Source organism: Cetorhinus maximus, chromosome 25 (genome assembly GCF_964194155.1).
Source record: "Cetorhinus maximus chromosome 25, sCetMax3.hap1.1, whole genome shotgun sequence".
In the NCBI taxonomy this organism is placed as follows: Eukaryota; Metazoa; Chordata; class Chondrichthyes; order Lamniformes; family Cetorhinidae; genus Cetorhinus; species Cetorhinus maximus.
The window spans coordinates 865,716-885,743 of NC_135903.1; the positions used below are offsets into that span (position 1 = coordinate 865,716).

Below are 20,028 nucleotides of genomic sequence, written 5' to 3' on the forward strand. Positions count from 1 at the left end.
GTATAGATATAAATAGATCTGGTAATGATTCCTTGTACCTGTTTTTTGGCTGTGTTTTGTTTTTACTACTGCGAGAAACTCCTGTTCCTGTTACCATGAAGATAGAGAGGAAATTTGGGCACTCCGAGCCTTCAGCATTTTTCTGCAAAATGCAATGAAATCAGCTGAAAAGTGCATAAATATCCTTTCTGGCTTAGAATCTATTGTGGAAGCTGGTTGTGTTGAAAACTGCACACTAAGCACTAAAGTGAGTCACTGCACAGTCTCCTGCTTCAGTTTGTGGCTGTAGGAAATTGTTTTGGGGGAAAATTCTAAACGAACAAATTGATTAAAAACCATGCTTGAATCAATTCATCAAATTATCATGTGAAACTACACTTGTGAATAAAGTTTTCGTCCAACACGTATTCCTCCACGCCCTGCATTCCTCCACCTACCCCAACCCCCTGGCATTTCTCTGCTCTGCCCCGTCCTGCCCTGTCTCCGCACCCCCTTTCTCTCTGCTTACCTCTGGCCCTGTCCAAGCCACACAGTGATTTTTCTTTTGTGCCTGATTCTGTACCTGGCTAATAGTAATTTGTCAGTCTCGCTTCATTTATAGTGTTTTTAAAATACTACCGGTTTTAACAATGTTCACTGTGGAGAAAATTGCTGTGCGCAAATTTTGTTAATCCTATTGTAGTTTTCATAGTTTTGGTTTCTAACTTATGCCACCTTTATATACGTTTTACAATTTCACCTGTTGTAATTCTTAAGTCATCAGGCAGTTTGGGGTTTGTTCGGGACCTTAGTTTTAATAATTGCTGAGACAATAATTGCCACTCATTGAGCGATTTGTGATCTGAGTTTTCGCCAAAATTACAACGATGAACTGCAGAACATAATAAGTTGGAGTACAAATGGAATGCAGCCAGACTAACACAATAAAAATCTCCATTTGCCAGCTAATAAGGTGTCCCACAAAAAATGTGATTCATTCAATCCAATTCCTCCTGACTAAAGGTCTGCAGTAAACCTGACAACTTCGTGGACCATTAAGATGATAAATGTGGATAATCAAGATATTACATTGGTGTGGGGGAAATTTTACTCATTATTTGGCAATGCTATATGTGACTAGTGTTTCTCATGTTGGCATTAAATTGAGTATTTCGTTCTCCAATGTATACAAAATCAGAAGCCTCAGAATGCTTTTAAAGTTTACAGAAAGGGCAATACATTTTTCTAAATTCATATAAGTTCATTCAACTGTATCATTGTTCTTGATCTCCTATGACCATACCAATTCGCCCAACTTCTGAAACTCTGCCATATACATAATTTCTAAATGACCTGATCTTTGAACCAATCAATTAGTCAATCAAGTGTTTAAGCTTTTGAAATTTGTGTTTGTCTTATGTGTATTGGTTGAATAGAGCTTTATTTTACCCAGGAATTAAAACTTTAACCGTAATTGATTTTAGGAGCTGACCTGTAATTTTGTTCATGGGTAGCCTGTTTTCTGGCGCAAAATTGTCAGGCTCAATGAAAATGTAGATCTGTAGTCAAACTACCTTGCTCCTTCTATGATGATTTGCTTACATATTCACTGTGAGGAAATGGTCTAAATCAGTTGATTTTGAAGTGAGCTGAAAGCTAGTTACTGGGAGGCTGCTGCAGAATGCTATGTTTGATTTTTTTCTTTAAATGTGATTTTTGCAAATGGATATTCACTTCATTGAATTGGGGATTTTATTCTTGATAGTGACTTGTTTTGTGATTTTAACTTCTTTCAGATCTTAGACCATGTCAGTATGGATTCAGGCCCAGCAGCTTCAGGGCGAAGCTCTACGTCAAATGCAGTCCTTGTATGGCCAGCATTTTCCAATTGAAGTTAGGCATTACTTGTCACAGTGGATCGAAAGCCAGGCATGGTATGTAGAATTTAGATCTGTTCAAGTCATATGCTCCAAATGGCTATTGATGCCTAGTCAGGATTAGGACATATGGTTGTGCTTTCAGTTGTTCTCTTGGCCATCATTTTAACCACAGCTGAGAGTACTCTTGAGGCACAATGCTGTTTTACTTCTCTGTGCTTTGCTTAAGATGAAATCAGTCCTATATTTGAATAAGAATGTGGTCGGTTTCTTGATGATCTCTTGCATCAAAATGTTGACAGTCTGGGCAAAATGACCATAATAAACTTGCATGTATACATTTCTATAATAGTCTTGTCCTTTATTTAATAAATCTATCTTCAATTCTTTGGTATTTTTATTGATTAAACTAGAAGATACGTTGAGGGTATATTTTTAATGTACAGCTTAATGAAGTTTAAGGACCAATCTATCTTGCAGAAGCAATTATGTATTTACAGAAATTTAAAATTGGAGCTGTACCAGTTAGAGAAATCAGGAAGCTTATTTTTTACACAAAGGCTTATGGGAATATGGAACTATTTTCCCCAGGAGGCTCTGGATGTTGAGACATTAGAAATTTTCAAAACTCGGATCAGTGTATTTTTGTTACAGAAGCTTATGAAAAATTAGTAAAACGTGGGTAACGGGAGATGGAGTGCAGTCATTTAATTGAGATTCTGATAGTTCCTGATATGTGAAGGTGATTGTTATCTAACAATGTCAAGAGCGGTATCTGTCTCTCATGTAAGTAAACACTGATTTGAGGCATACTGCACTGTCAGAGGTGCCATTTTGCAGATGAGTCGGAAAGCCAAGATCCGTCTGTCCTCCCAGTTGGATGTTAATGATCCCATGTCGCTATTTGAAGGAGAGCAGCTAATATTCCTAGCTAACATTGATCACTCTACCAGCACCTAAAGCAGATTATCTGGTGATTATCACGTTGTTGTTTGTAGGACATTGTGTGAAAATTGCAATCTGCATTTCCTACATTACAACAATGGCTACACTTCAAAAGTACTTCATTACCTTGAGACAATGAGGCTGTGAACGGTGCAATCTAAATACATGTTCTTTCGGCTATTTATCTGCTTTTCTATAGAACTTCTGATGAATTTACAGTGCATGAGGTTGGAAGGAGGCTGTGGATGAGCCAATGAAGTACTTTTTGAAGTGTTGTTGATATTGTCATGTAAGAGAAACAGGTGATTTCGCACAGCAACATTGCACAAATAGCAATGAGACAATGACTGGATAAATCTGTTTTAGTGAAGGCAAAATACTGCGGATGCTGGAAATCTGAAACAAAGACAAAAAATGCTGGAAAAACTTAGCAGGCCAGCATCTGTGGAGAGAAAGACAGAGTTAATGTTTCGAGTCCGTGTGACTCTTCTTCAGACTCTTCCTGAAGAGGAGTCATACGGTCTGTTTAATGCCTCATCCAAATCACTGGCAGCACTGCACAGCACCAAATATAAAAATTCCTCTTCAGTGATATATTTGAACACCAGTACCACTTCAAAAAGAGGGATAAACTGAATATAAAGTTGTTCAGTTCACTTTTATTGACACATTAAACTTGCTATTAAATTTAAATGTTCTGTACAAAGAACAAAGAAAAGTACAGCACAGGAACAGGCCCTTCGGCCCTCCAAGCCTGCGCCGATCATATTGCCCGTCAACTAAAACGTTTTGCACTTCCGGGGTCCGTATCCCTCTATTCCTATCCTATTCATGTAAGTGTCAAGCTGCCTCTTAAAAACCACTATCGTACCTGCTTCCACCACTTCCTCTGGCAGCGAATTCCAGACAGTCACTACCCTCTGCATAAAAAACTTGCCCCGCACATCTCCTCTATAGTTTTCTCCTCTCACCTTAAATCTATGTCCCCTAGTAATTGACTCTTCCACCCTGGCAAAAAGCTTCTGACTATCTACTCTGTCCATGCCACTCATAATTTTGTAAACTTCTATCAAGTCGCCCCTCAATCTCCGTCGCTCTAGTGAGAACAATCCGAGTTTCTCCAACCTCTCCTCATAGCTAATAACCTGCAGACCAGGCAGCATCCTGGTAAACCTCCTCTGCACCCTCTCCAACACTTCCATATCCTTCTGGTAATGTGGCGACCAGAATTGCACGCAATGTTCCAAGTGTGGCCTAACCAAGGTTCTATACAGCTGCAGCATGACTTCCCAGTTTTTATAATCAATACCCCTGCCAATGAAGGCAAGCATGCCATATGCCTTCCTGACTACCTTATCCACCTGCGTTGCCACTTTCAGTGACCTGTGGATCTGTACACCCAGATCCCTATGCCCATCGATGTACTTAAGGGTTCTGCCATTTACTATATAATTCCTGCCTGTATTAGACCTTCCAAAATGCATTACCTCGCATTTGTCCGGATTAAACTCCATCTGCCATTTCTCCGCCCAAGTCTCCAACCGATCTATATCCCGTTGTATCCTTTGACAATCCTCTTCACTATCTGCAACTTCTCCAACCTTAGTGTCGTCTGCAAACTTACTAATTAGCCCAGTTACATTTTCCTCCAAATCATTTATGTATATTACAAACAGCAAAGGTCCCAGCACTGATCCCTGCGGAACTCCGCTAGTCACAGCTCTCCATTCAGAAAAGCACCCTTCCACTGCTACCCTCTGTCTTCTATGACCAAGCGAAATCTGTATCCATCTTGCCAGCTCACCTCTGATCCCGTGCGACTTTATCTTCTGTACCAGTCTGCCATGAGGGACCTTGTCAAAGGCCTTACTGAAATCCATGTATATAAAATCCACTGCCCTTCCATCGTTGATCATCTTGGACCTTCCTCGAAAAACTCGATAAAGTTAGTGAGACATGACCTCCCCTTCACAAAACCATGCTGCTTCTCACTAATACACCCATTTGCTTCCAAATGGTAGTAAATCATGTCATGAAGAATCTTCTCCAATAATTTCCCTACCACTGACGTAAGGCTCACCGGCCTGTAATTTCCTGGATTATCCCTGCTACCCTTCTTAAACAATGGAACAACATTGGCCATTCTCCAGGCCTCTGGGACCTCACGCGTAGCCAGTGAGGATACAAAGATTTCTGTCAAGGCCCCAGCAATCTCCTCCCTTGCCTCCCTCAGTACTCTGGGGTAGATCCCATCTGGCCCTGGGGACTTATCCACCTTAATATTCTTCAAGGCGCCTAACACCTCTTTTTTGATCTCAACATGATCCAGGCTATCTACACACTCTTTCCTTGACAAATCGACCGCTAAGTCCTTCTCTTTGTTGAATACTGATGAGAAGTATTCATTTAGTATCTCTCCCATTTCTTCTGGCTCCACACACACATTCCCACCTCTGTCCCTAAGTGGGCCTACCCTTTCCCTGGCTACCCTCTTGCTTTTTATATATGTAGAGCTACCAAGGTGCAATTTGCTTCACTGAAAACTGGAGCTTTTATGTTTTGGTTTTAAAAACTGAAAGGATTTTCCTTCAGCCACAGTGTTGTCCACTATTCTTGTAAGTTTAAATTGCCTGTTTCTTGTCAAACTGGGAACTTGTTTTCCCCAAAACAAAAATTTAAAAGTAACTATTTGAATTCCTGCAAAGTTTTGGCCAAGTTATCAAAATATTTAACCAGATATTTTTTTAAAAATCACAAACCCTGAAGGCTTTGATATTTATAGATAAGTTCTCAGAGGTCACCTTGGCTAATATTATTGGGGACTAGCATTTAAAGAACCTTCAAGTTGCATTAGCCGATCAAACAATTGTTTTCTGCCTCAGTGTATTCCCAGCTCTGATCCAAACCAATGCAAGCTTCATGTTGTGATATCTTCAAGATAAAAACTGATGTTTGGATAATTCTGTAATGCAGTATTTTTTTAAATGAGTAATTTAATTGTTTTATAATTTTGTCTGAACTTTTTTTTTTGCATGCTTACCTTCTACATTATTTCTCTTCAGGGACTCAATTGATCTGGAGAATCCACAAGATGAATTTCGAGCACAAAGATTGCTCGAGACCTTGATACAGGAGTTACAGAAGAAAGCTGATCATCTAATGGGTGAAGATGTTTTTGTATTAAAGCTGAAATTAGGGAATTATGCCACTCAGTTAAAGGTAAGTGTAAATATTTATGGAAAGATATTGTGCACATTTGAGAGTCCAGATACTAATGAATTGATTACTATATTTTATATTTTAAATCAAATACATGGGTGTGACACCAGTTTGTTTTTTGTTCAAGTTTTAGCAATTTCCTGTGTTCCACTCGCTAATAGAGAGATATAAGATTCCTTTGCCTTCTACTTCATGATTTATTCAGTCTGACATTTGTATCAAATATATGCCTATTTTCTTCCATTGTTGACTGTTTTCCCTTTATGATTGGTTATTTTCTACTTTTGTTATCACAGAATCACAGAATTGTTACAGTGCAGAAGGAGGCCATTCGGCCCATCGTGTCTACACTGGCTCCCTGAGTATTTTAACTTAGTTCCAATCTCCTGCCTTTTCCCTGTAACCCTGCACATTGTTTCCATTTAAATAATCATCCAATGCCCTCTTGAATGCCTCAATTGAACCTGCCTCCACCACACTTCCAGGCAGTGCATTCCAATCCCTAACTACTCGCTGTGTGAAAAAGTTTTTTCTCACCTCGCATTTGCTTCTTTTCCAAAACACTTTAAAACTGTGTCCTCTGGTTCTAGATCCATTTATGAGCAGGAACAGTTTCTCCCTGTCTACTCTGTCCAGACCCCTCATAATTTTGAAAACTTCTGTGAAGTCTCCTCTCAGCCTTCTCCTCTCCAAGGAAAACAGTCCCAACTTCTCCAAACTTTCCTCATAACTGAAGTGTCTCATCCCTGGAACCATTCTTGTAAACCTCTTCACTCTTTCCAGTGCATTCACATCCTTCCTATAGTGTGGTGCCCAGAACTGTGCACGATACTCCAGCTGAGGCCTAACCAGCATCTTATATAAGTTCATCAAAACCTCCCTGCTCTTATATTCTATGCCCCTATGAATGAAGCTTAGAATACTGTATGCTTTAGAAACAGCTCTCTCTACCTGCCCTGCCACCTTTAATGACTTATGTACATATACACCCGGGTCTCTGTGCTCCTGCACACCTTTTAGAATAGTATCCTTTATTTTATACTGTCTATCCATGTTCTTTGTACCAAAGTGCATCACTTCACACATCTCCGCATTGAACTTCATCTGCCACCTATCTGCCCACTCCACCAATGTGTCAATGTCCTTTTGAAGTTCTACACTGTTCTCCTCACAGTTTACAATTCTCCCAAGTTTTGTCATCCACAAACTATGAAATTGTCTCCTGCACATCAAGATCTAGATCATTTTTATATTTTTTGTTTATATATATATATATATTTGTGTGTGTGTGTAAATGTGTGTGTGTGTAAATGTGTGTGTGTGTAAATGTGTGTGTGTGTAAATGTGTGTGTGTGTAAATGTGTGTGTGTGTAAATGTGTGTGTGTGTAAATATGTGTGTGTGTAAATATGTGTGTGTGTAAATTTTGTGTGTGTGTGTAAATTTTGTGTGTGTGTGTAAATTTTGTGTGTGTGTGTAAATTTTGTGTGTGTGTGTAAATTTTGTGTGTGTGTGTGTGTGTGTGTGTGTGTAAATATTTGTGTGTGTGTGTGTGTGTGTGTAAATATTTGTGTGTGTATGTATAAAGGGTTCCAATATCGACCCCTGGGGAACTCCACTACAAACCTCCTTCTAGCCTGAAAAATACCCATTAACCCTTACTCTGTTTCCTACCCCTCAGCCAATTTTGTATCCACGTCGCTACTGTCCTTTTTATTCCATGACCTATAACTTTCCTCACAAGTCTGTTGTGTGGCACTGTATCGAATACCTTTTGGAAGCCCTCATGCACCATATCAATGGGCTCTCCCTCATCAACCATCTCTGTTAACCCCTTCAGAAAACTCCAAGTTTAGTTAGACATGATTTTCCTTTAACAAATCCATGATGTCTCTTTAGAATTAATCCACATTTTTCCATGTGACTATTAATTCTATCCTGAATAATTGTTTATAGAAGGTTCCCACCATCGAAGTTAAACTGACTGCTCTGTAACAGCAGAGCAGATCTTTCCAACCTTTTTTGAACAAGGGTGTAATGTTTGCAATTCTCCAGTCCTCCAGCACCTGCCCCGAATCCAGGGAACATCGAAAGGTTATTGCCAGTGCCTCTGCAATTTCCACTCTCAGTCCCTTCAATATTCTTGGATGCATCTCATCCGGTCCTGGTGCCTTATCAGCTTTAAGATTATAGGTTTGTTATTCAACAATCATATTACATAATACCTTTCTCTCCAATTTCATCTTTCCCCAATCAAATCTCTGTGTGGGGGGAATCTACAAGATAGATGCACCATAGCAGTTCCTCACTCATTTTACCATATGTCTAAAAGTAAAAAGCATTACCTGACACACAAGATGAAAAAAATTACATACTTGCTCTTGAAATTGGCTTCACCAACACCACCACTTGCCGTCTGCACAACTGGTATGACACAACTTACCAAGTCTCTGAATAGTTTAGATTCTAGGTGTGTGCTCCCTCTGGGCAAACAGTCAGGCAGAATTCATATTTATTTGTCTGACATTGGATTGGCTCACCAGTCCCAAAATAGAAACGAAGCCTGAGCAGGCTCATCTTTCAGCCTCCACACCCGGTCTCAGCCACAGCTGCCTGGCTGCCTTCCACTTAATCCTGTGCTTGGATTCTATTCCTCTCTGCTTCCCACTTGCTCTTGGGCCTTGACCTCTGATAAGTGGGATGGAGGGGCCAAGGGATAGGTGTAAACAAGAGACAAAGCTTGGATTATTTTCCAAGCCGTTACAAAACACAAAGAACTGGCACAATCCAACTGTATTTGTGATGCTCAGTAGGTAATTCAGAAGACTCTGCATACTTGGTTTGTTCAATTTTGAGGCATGCTGAAGGACCTCATACTTCAAAGCATGCACTGTATGTGTTATATTTCTAAATGAGAAAATGTAAAGTTATTCACTTTAGCAGCAAGGATAAAGGAGCAGAGTATGACTTAAATGGAGAACGACTGCAGAAGTCTGAGGTGCAGAGGGATCTTGGTGTTCTTGTGCATGAGTCATAAAGTTATTATGCAGTTACAAGTGTAATCAAGAAGGCTAATGGAATGCTATCCTTTTATTACGAGAAGAATTGAACCTAAAAGTAAGGATGTTATGCATTAGTTCTACAGGGCATTGCTGAGACCGCATCTCGAATACTGTGTGCAGCTTTGGTCTACTTATTTAAGGAAGGATGTAAATGTGATGGAGGCAGTTTGGGAGATTTCTAGATTGATACCTGGAATGAGCGGGTTGTCTTATGAGGATAGGATGGACAGGCTGGGCTTGTTTCCACTGGAGTTTATAAGAATGAGGGGGTGACTTGATTGAAGTATATAAAGATCCTGAGAAGTCTTGACAAGGACGTGGAAAGGATGTTTCCTCTTGTGGGTGAGCCCAGAACTAGGGGGCATTGTTTTAAAATTAGGGGTCACCCTTATAGAACAAAGATGAGGAGAAATTTTTTTTCTGAGGGTTGAGCAACTTTGGAGCTCCCTGCTCCAGAAGGCAGTGGAGGCGGGGTCACTGAATATTTTTAAGGCCAAGGTAGATAGATTCTTGTTAAGCAAGGGAATCAAAGGTTGTCGGGGGTAAATGGGAATATGGAAGTTGAAACACAAACAGATCAGCCACTGAATGGCGGAACAGGCTTGAGGGGCCGAATGGCCTACTTCTCCTATTTCGTATGTTCGTATATCCAGAATATATGGTACGATTTGCTTCTCAACTTCCACCCAAGCTACCAGCCCCTGCACCAATCATGACCACAGCCTTCACCATCCCCAAATACTAATCCCCAGTTGGTCAATTCTTAATCTTAGCCTCAAGGATATTCCCTTTGGAGATCCATCAGTACAGCTTTTTAAAAAAAAGGCTCGGCCGCTGATTTCTGATCTGTACTGAGTTAGCTGGTGTCAGTTGAGTAGCATTTGGATTGCTTCAGCATTCCTGGACTAGGGAGGAGAATAATCAGCCACACTTTCTGCTCCTGAATGATCTCCAGATGAAAGTAAGCCCATGAAGGTTGTTGGATTTAAATAGAATGAGACATGGGAATATTGCTTCCCACAGTCAAATGATCTGCCAACACTCAACTGTTGCAACTCAAGTTTAAATAGTGGCCATTGGGTGAGGAGTGGAGAGCTCTAGCACCTATGAAACTATGCTGATGAGATTTTGTCTTTGAGGTGACGTGGAAAGATATGCAAAAGGAACATGGTTTAGTTTTGAATAGTTTCTCATATCTGGAAGGTTGAGAATTGTGTATTTAAGTTTTATGAACATTAATCTATTTAGATTTCAGTTCTGGAAAATAAGTTAAATTTGTTGAGTGGTTTAACAGTTTCCATTCTTATTTCCAGAATACTTATGATCGTTGCCCACTGGAACTGGTTAGATCAATCAAACACATTCTGTACCATGAACAGAGACTGATTAGAGAAGCTACAAATGTAAGTAACAGATTAGAGAAAATAAATTTCTTTTCAGTTCCACTCTGTTTCAATCCCCGTTTAATCACATGTGGAAGAAGAAACAGAGAAACTTTTTCGAATTGAGAAACTAGGGTGCAGGTTCATCAAGATTTAAGGGAGTAATTGAGAAGATGAGTAATTTGGAAAGTAGTGATTAGCTGACTCCAAGACTAGCTTAATTGCAAGAAAATTGTAAGACGAATGGAAAATTGAGGATGTTAAGGCGTGCCATCGCTAAGGTCCTGTGAATGAAATCAAGACAGTATTAAATTTCCAGCACAGTGGGAATGGAGAGTGGAGGAAGAGCACATAGAATATTATGTTTGGAGCTAAGAAGGAGCAACAAATGGCAATTTGGAGGAGAATGACTACAGTAATATTGATAGAGTAGAGAAGAAAAGTACAAAAAGAAAGGTTAAAATCTTGGAATCAGAAAAGGGCCATGTATCCATTAATGAGCTCATCTTGGTTAGAAATGCAAGAGAGGTGCTGAAGCATCTCCAAAAAAAGAAGCAACATGGACATCAGCTTTTTAGATAGTTAAAGAAACTGAATTTTTTGGAGGAAGCTTCAGCAATTGACATGTATAGATTCAAACAAGGCCAGAAGAAATTGAGAGATGAAGTAAATAGTAGATCAAGGACTGATTGCAATAATCAAAACTAAGCTGGTAACTGACAGTTGCTCTTGCAAATGATCTGCGGAAAGTTTTGACTTTGAAGGGTTAAACTTGTCTGTCTTCACAGAAATCATAGGGTCAAAAGTGATGTTTGAAGCAAAGATTTTTACATAGTAATAAAACTTGCCTATATCACCAACCTGTCACCAATGTTCTATATTGGGATTTTTGTTTTAAAAATTGACCTCAGGGTAAGTGTCCTCAGCCCAACCATCTTCAGCTGCTTCATCAATGACCTTCCTTCCATCATAAGGTCAGAAGTGGGAATGTTCGCTGATGATTGTACAATGTTCACCATTCACGACTCCTCAGATACTGAAGCAGTCCATATCCAAATGCAGCAAGACCTGGGCGCAATATCCAGGCTTGGGCTGACAAGTGGCAAGTAACATTCGCGCCACACAAGTGCCAGGCAGTGACCTTCTCCAACAAGAGAGAATCTAACCATAGCCCCTTGACGTTCAATGGCATTACCATCACTGAATCCCCCACTATCAACATCCTGGGGGTTACCATTGACCAGAAACTCAACTGGACTAGCCATATAAATACTGTGGCTACAAGAGCAAGTCAGAGGCTAGGAATCATGTGACAAGTAACACACCACCTGATGCCCCAAAGCCTGTCCATCATCTAAAGGCACAAGTCAGGAGTGTGATGGAATACTCCCCACTTGCCTGGATGAGTGCAGCTCCCACAACACTCAAGAAGCTTGACACCATCCAGGACAAAGCAGTCCGCTTGATTGGCACCACATCCTACAAACATTCACTCCCTCCACCACCGACACACAGTGGCAGCAGTGTGTACCATCTACAAGATGCACTGCAGGAATTCACCAAGGCTGCTTTGACAGCACCTTCCAAACCCACAACCACTACCATCTAGAAGGACAAGGACAGCAGATAGATGGGAACACCACCACCTGGAAGTTCCCCTCCAAGCCACTCACCATCCTGACTTGGAAATATATCGCCATTCCTTCATTGCTGCTGGTCAAAATCCTGGAACTCACTCCCTAACAGCGCTGTGGGTATACCTACACCATATGGACTGCAGCGGCTCAAGAAGGCAGCTCAGCACCACCTTCTCGAGGGCATCTAGGGATGAGTAATAAATGCTGGCCCAGCCAGCGAAGCCCACATCCCGTGAATGAATTAAAAAAATTTAAAAGTTGCTCTTTATGATAAGAGTATTCTTGTGAAGAAATGGCATAAAATGTGTTTTCAATTTGGATAGTAAGAGGAATTCGTAATCTTTGTTTTGTATCCAGTTTAGGAATACATAGAATGAAGGAAATTATTGGTGTTTGTTAGAAAATTAGTTAAAATGAACTTTCTATTTTGATTTTGCAAAAATCACAGCAATTGACCACACTTGCAGGTTTGCAAATGTTGGTTATTTGCAATCCTTGCATATATACAATCCAGTGTGTTAAGGTAATTAAAGTACCACACATAATGGCAGGAGTTTATCTTGCTTTATTTTCATGAGTCAAAAATTTAGTTTCCGATAAATGGTACACAGGTAAAGTTTTATTGTCCTATCAAATTGGAGCTTTTTCACTGGAAGCTTTATCTTTCTAAAATGAATCATTGGTTAAAAAAATTAATGAAGGGATGCATTCCTATAAATACTTATTTATTGATACTGAGTGAGTGACTGCAACAATTAAAATAATACTGCAAATTCCATTCAACAGAATCAAAGTTGTTGTCTGTGATTTGAGGCAGTTTTTCAGGCACTGAGCATGGTGACACCTGGAAAACCTGAAGGAAGGGAGAAGCTTGAAACCTATCTGTAATCTTCATTTATGAGCTTGTCTTTATACAACCTTTATAGACTGTTTTGATATTGTGAGATTCGTCAAAAAGAAAAGGGAAGCATTCGTAAGGGCTAGAAGGCTGGGAACAGATGAAGCCCGTGGAGAATATAAGAAAGTAGGAAGAAACTTAAGCAAGGAGTCAGGAGGGCTAAAAGGGGTCATGAAAAGTCACTGGCAACCAGGATTAAGGAAAATCCCAAGGCCTTTTACACATATGTGAAAAGCAAGAGGGTAGCCAGGGAAAGGGTAGGCCCACTCAGGGACAGAGGTGGGAATCTGTGTGTGGAGCCAGAGGAAATGGGAGCGATACTAAATGAATACTTCTCATCAGTATTCACCAAAGAGGAGGACTTAGCGGTCGATTTGTCTAGGGAAGAGTGTGTAGATAGCCTGGATCATGTTGAGATCAAAAAAGAGGAGGTGTTAGGCATCTTGAAGAATATTAAGGTGTATAAGTCCCCAAGGCCAGATGGGATCTACCCCAGAGTACTGAGGGAGGCAAGGGAGGAGATTGCTGGGGCCTTGACAGAAATCTTTGTATCCTCACTGGCTACGGGTGAGGTCCCAGAGGACTGGAGAATGGCCAATGTTGTTCCATTGTTTAAGAAGGGTAGCAGGGATAATCCAGGAAATTACAGGCTGGTGAGCCTTACATCAGTGGTAGGGAAATTATTGGAGAAGATTCTTCATGACATGATTTACTACCATTTGGAAGCAAATGGGTGTATTAGTGAGAGGCAGCATGGTTTTGTGAAGAGGTCGTGTCTCACTAACTTGATCGAGTTTTGCGAGGAAGTGACAAAGATGATCGACGATGGAAGGGCAGTGGATGTTATATACATGGATTTCAGTAAGGCCTTTGACAAGGTCCCTCGTGGCAGACTGGTACAGAAGATAAAGTCGCACGGGATCAGAGGTGAGCTGGCAAGATGGATACAGATTTCGCTTGGTCATAGAAGACAGAGGGTAGCAGTGGAAGGGTGCTTTTCTGAATGGAGAGCTGTGACTAGCGGAGTTCCGCAGGGATCAGTGCTGGGACCTTTGCTGTTTGTAGTATACATAAATGATTTGGAGGAAAATGTAACTGGGCTAATTAGTAAGTTTGCAGACGACACTAAGGTTGGAGAAGTTGCAGATAGCGAAGAGGATTGTGAAAGGATACAACGGGATATAGATCAGTTAGAGACTTGGGCGGAGAAATGGCAGATGGAGTTTAATCCGGACAAATGCGAGGTAATGCATTTTGGAAGGTCTAATACAGGCAGGAATTATACAGTAAATGGCAGAACCATTAAGTGCATTGACGGGCAGAGCGATCTGGGTGTACAGGTCCACAGGTCAATGAAAGTGGCAACGCAGGTGGATAAGGTAGTAAGGAAGGCATATGGCATGCTTGCCTTCATTGGCAGGGGTATTGAGTATAAAAACTGGGAAGTCATGCTGCAGCTGTATAGAACCTTGGTTAGGCCACACTTGGAATATTGTATGCAATTCTGGTCACCACATTACCAGAAGGATATGGAGGCGTTGGAGAGGGTGCAGAAGAGGTTTACCAGGATGCTGCCTGGTCTGGAGGTTATTAGCTATGAGGAGAGGTTGGAGAAACTCGGATTGTTCTCACTAGAGCGACGGAGATTGAGGGGCGACTTGATAGAAGTTTACAAAAATATGAGTGGCATGGACAGAGTAGATAGTCAGAAGCTTTTTGCCAGGGTGGAAGAGTCAATTACTAGGGGACATAGATTTAAGGTGAGAGGAGAAAACTATAGAGGAGATGTGCGGGGCAAGTTTTTTACGCAGAGGGTAGTGAGTGTCTGGAATTCGCTGCCAGAGGAGGTGGTGGAAGCAGGTACGATAGTGGTGTTAAAGAGGCAGCTTGACAAATACATGAATAGGATAGGAATAGAGGGATATGGACCCTGGAAGTGCAAAATGTTTTAGTTTGACAGGCAGTATGATCGGCGCAGGCTTGGAGGGCCGAAGGGCCTGTTCCTGTGCTGTACTTTTCTTTGTTCTTTGCTCTTTGTTTATCTCCTTAGAAGGCAGTTTGAGAGCTGAATATTCATTTATTATTGGATTGTTAGGTATCCTTAGATACAGATACTGTACCTAAACAAGATTAAGATTAAAATAAAAACAGAAAATGCTGGAAATACTCAGGCCAAGCAGGACCTGTGGAGATGGAAACAATTTCATCAGAAAGGTCATCAACCTGAAACGTTAACTCTGTTTCTCTCCACAGACGCTGTTTGAGCTGCTGAGTATTTCAAGCTTTGTCTGTTTTTATTTCAAATTTTCAACATCTGCAGTATTTTGCTTTTGGATTAAGATTACACTAATTTGTTTCCTCGTTTTGAATATCACATTTTGTCACATCTGGGACAATTTGATACAGTTAAGGGAAATTATACCAATTATGATGTTAAGGATCCTTTTAACATACTACTTCTAAATCTTGTCCCTGAATTTAGTTGATAAAAAAGCAACTGAGTTAATGAAAAAGCCTGATTCTCTGATTTCTTTTAAATGTTTTTCTTAGCCAAGTTCACCAGTAGGTTTGCTGGATTCCATGTCTCAGAAACACCTTCAAATAAATCAGACATTTGAGGAGCTAAGACTAATGACTCAGGACACAGAGAATGAACTACGAAAGCTACAGCATACCCAAGAATATTTTATCATTCAATATCAAGAGAGTCTACGCATACAAGGTGATTGGAATTTTGATTTAACAGAATTTTCAATGGCTTTTCAGTTTCTGTCAAATGAAGTTTTGTCCGATGGTTTCACTTTTTGAAATAGAAACACACAATACTGGAAATACTCAGATAAGTCAGCATCTATGGAGAGGGAAATAGAGTTATCGTTCTAGTATTCTGTTTTTCATTTTAAAATTGTGTATTTAAACAGAAATTTCTTGTTATTCTAAGTCATTCAGCATGTGTACTGCTATGTTAAATATAAAATCAATTGCTAGATGTGTGCATTTTGTATCAGATGGTTCAGTTTTTCAGCAATTTGTCACCCCAAGATGTTTGGAAAAAGAGGAGAGATACTGAGTGATCAATTTTTGTGCATGTTATTCTGTCTGTTCAGAAGCTAAAAATGACAAAAAAATGAAGTGATAAACTCTGTCCAATCAGCACACATTTTAATTTAAGAACATATGAGCATATGAATTAGAAGCAGGCATAGGCCATTTGGCCCTTTGAGCCTGCTTCATCATTTGATAAGATCATGGCTGATCTGATTGTGGCCTCTACTTCCCTGCCTACCCCCATACCCTTAGATTCTTGACTGACAAGGGAGTCAATCTAACTCAGCCTTAAAAATATTCAATGACCCTGCCTCCTCTGCTCTCTGGAGAAGAGAATTCCACTGACTAACGACCCTCTGAGAGAATTTCTCCTCATCCTCATCTTAAATGGGAGACCCCTTATTTTTACCCTGGGTCCCCTAGTTCTAGTCTCTCCCACAAAGGAAACATCCTTGCAGCGTCCACCCTTTCAGGTCCCCTCAAGATCTTTTATGTTTCAATAAGATCACACTTCATTCTTCTAAACTCTAATGGTTACAGGCCCAACCACCCTAGCCTTTCCTCATAAGACAACCCCTTCATCCCAGGAATCAGTCGAGTGAACCTTCAGTGCACTTATGCAATTATAATTAAATAAGGGACCAAAACTGTACACAGTACTTCAGATGTGTCACCAATGCCCTGTACAACACCAACAAAATGTCCCTACTTTTATATTCCATTCTCCTTGCAATAAACAACAGCATTTCATTTGCCTTTCGAATCATTTGCTGTACCCATATACTAACTTTTTGTGATTCATGTACCTGTACTGCAGAGTTCTGGAATCTCCTTCCATTTAAATAACATGCTGCTTTTGTATTCTTCCTACCAAAGAGGACAAGTTCGCATTTTCCTATATTACGCTCCATCTGCCAAATTTTTGCCCACTCGCTTAACCTGTCTATATCGCTTCACAGACTCCTTAAGTCCTCTTCACAACTTACTCTCCTACCTATCTTTGTGTCATCAACAAATTTAGCAAACATGCATTCTGTCCCTTTCCCCAAGTCATTAATATAGGTTGTAATTAGTTGAGGCCCCAGCACTGATCCCTGTTGCACTTTGTTCAGTGCATCTTACCAACGCAAAAATGACCCATTTATCCCAACTCTCTGTTTCCTATTAGCGAATCAATCCTCTATCCATACCTTTTCCTCTTCCCTCCTCACGGTCCAAGGCCCCAAACACACCTTTCAGGTGAAGCAACACTTCACTTGCACCTCCTTCAATTTGGTCTGCTATATTCACTGCTCCCAATGTGGTGGTCTGTACATTGGGGAGACTAAACGCAGACTGAGTGACTGCTTTGCGGAACACCTTCGCTTAGTCCGCAAGCATGACCCAGACCTTCCTGTTGCTTGCCATTTCAACACACCATAGAATCACAGAATCTCAGTGCAGAAGAGGCCCTTCGGCCCATCGAGTCTGCACCGACACGTGAGAAACACCTAACCTACCTACCTAATCCCATTTACCAGCACTTCATCCATAGCCTTGAATGTTATGACGCGCCAAGTGCTCATCCAGGTACTTTTTAAAGGATGTGAGGCAACCCGCCTCCATCACCCTTCCAGGCACCGCATTCCAGACTGTCACCACACTCTGGGTAAAAAGGTTTTTCCTCACACCCCCTCTAAACCTCCTGCCCCTCACCTTGAATTTATGTCTCCTCATGACGGACTCTTCAACTAAAGGGAACAGCTGCTCCCTATCTACCCTGTCCATGCCCCTCATAATCTTGCACACCTCGATCAGGTCGCCCCTCAGTCTTCTCTGCGCCAATGAAAACAACCCAAGTCTGTCCAACCTTCATAACTTAAATGTTTCATCCCAGGCAAGATCCTGGTGAATCTCCTCTGCACCCCTTCCAGTGCAATCACATCCTTCCTATAATTTGGCAACCAGAACAGCTGTGGCCTCACCAATGTTCTATACAACTCCAACATGATCTCCCTACGTTTGTAATCTATGTCTCGATTGATAAAGGCAAGTGTCCCATATGCCTTTTTCACCACCGCACTAACATACCCCTCTGCCTTCAGAGATCTATGGACACACACGCCAAGGTCCCTTTGTTCCTCAGAACTTCCTAGTGGTATGTTGTTCATTGAACACTTCCTTGTCAAATTACTCCTTCCAAAGTATATCATCTCACGTCTCAGGGTTAAATTCCATCTGCCACTTGTCTGCCCATTTGACCATCCCATCTATATCTTTCTGTAGCCCAAGACACTCAACCTCACTGTTAAACCACCCGGCCAATCTTTGTCACAAAAACAAAAATAGCTGGAAAAGCTCGGCAGGTCTGACAGCATCTGCGGAGAGGAACACAGTTAACGTTTCGAGTCCGTATGACTCTTCATCAGAACTAAAGAAATATAGAAATGTGGTTAAATATAAGCTGGTAGAAGGGGGTGGGACAGGTAGAGCTGGATAGAGGATCAGTGATTGGTGGAGGCAAAGAAGAGATTGCCAAAGATGTCGTAGACAAAAGGACAAAGGGGTGTTGATGGTGGTGATATTAGCTAAGGAATGTGCTAATGGGGACATTAAGGGTAGAAAGCAGGACAAACAAGTGGCATAAGGCCCTAGTGGGGGTGGGGGGAAGGGATCGAAATGGGCTAAAAGGTGGAGATAAAACGATAGATTTAAAAATAGGTGGGAAAAGAAAAATATATTTAAAAAAATATAAATTATTGGGAAAATGGGGATTGGAAAGGGAGTGGGGATGGAGGAGAGAGTTCATGATCTGAAGTTGTTGAACTCAATGTTAAGTCCGGAAGGCTGTAAAGTGCCTAATCGGAAGATGAGGTGCTGTTCCTCCAGTTTGCGTTGAGCTTCACTGGAACATTGCAGCAGGCCAAGGACGGACATGTGGGCTTGAGAGCAGGGTGGTGTGTTGAAATGGCAAGCGACAGGGAGGTCTAGGTCATGTTTGCGGACATCTTCTTTGCCTCCACCTATCACTGGCCCTCTATCCAGCTCTATCTGTCCCACCCCCCTCTACCAGCTTATATTTCACCTCATTTCAATATTTCTTTAGTTTTGATGAAGAGTCACACGGACTCGAAACGTTAACTGCGTTCCTCTCCGCAGATGCTGTCAGACCTGCTGAGTTTTTCCAGGTATTTTTGTTTTTGTTTCAGATTTCCAGCATCCGCAGTATTTTGCTTTTATCTTAGTGGCCAGTCTTTGTGTTACCCGCAAATTTACTAATCCTAACCCCCACATAGTCATCTATGTTGTTTATATAAATGATGCATAATAGGGGACCCAGCACAGATCCCTGTGGTATGCCACTGGACACTGGCTTCCTTCTGTCATCACCCTCTGCCTCCTACAACTAAGCCAATTTTGAATCCACCTTATCAAATTACCCTGTATCTCATGTGCCTTTGCCTTCTTTATAAGTCTCCCATGTGGGACCATGTCAAAGGCTTTGCTGAAATCCATATAAACTACATCAACTGCACTACCCTCATCTACACACCTGGTCACCTCCTCAAAAAATTCAGTCAAATTTGTTAGGCATGACCTCCCTCTGACAAAGCCATGCTGACTATCCCTGATCAAACCTTGCCTCTCCAAGTGGAGATAGATTCTCTCCAGAACTTTCTCCAATAATTTCCCTACCACTAATGTGAGACTCACTGGTCTGTAGTTCACTGGCTTATCTTTACAACCCTTCTTAAAGAGCGGAACCACATTAGCTGTTCTCCAGACTTCTGGCAGCTCCCCTGTGGCCAGAGAGGAATTAAAAATTTGGGTCAGAGCCCATGCGATCCCCTCCCTTGCCTCCCTCAGCAGTCTGGGATGCAAATCATCCGGACCTGGAGATTTGTCAGCTTTTCAGCCTGCCAACACCTTATCACTCCCTATATCAATTTGCTCAAGAACGTCGCAGTCTCTCTCCCCGAGTTCCATACCTTCATCCTCATTC

At 41.2% G+C, this 20,028-nt stretch overlaps 1 protein-coding gene across 8 annotated transcripts in view; it reads left to right on the top strand.

The window, feature by feature from the left end:
- Positions 1-20,028, top strand: part of LOC144667784 (signal transducer and activator of transcription 5B-like) — a 246,403-nt gene that overhangs the window by 191,442 nt on the left and 34,933 nt on the right. For 6 of the 8 annotated variants that reach the window (XM_078529229.1, XM_078529225.1, XM_078529224.1 and 3 more), the window contains 4 exons: positions 1,776-1,913; positions 5,864-6,020; positions 10,395-10,484; positions 15,549-15,720. In XM_078529229.1, the coding sequence (XP_078385355.1) occupies positions 1,786-1,913; positions 5,864-6,020; positions 10,395-10,484; positions 15,549-15,720 (547 nt within the window). In that variant the 5' untranslated portion in view covers positions 1,776-1,785. Of the gene's footprint in view, positions 1-134; positions 248-1,775; positions 1,914-5,863; positions 6,021-10,394; positions 10,485-15,548; positions 15,721-20,028 lie in introns of those variants that run through there. The other 2 variants (XM_078529231.1, XM_078529232.1) reach the window with 2 other exon arrangements.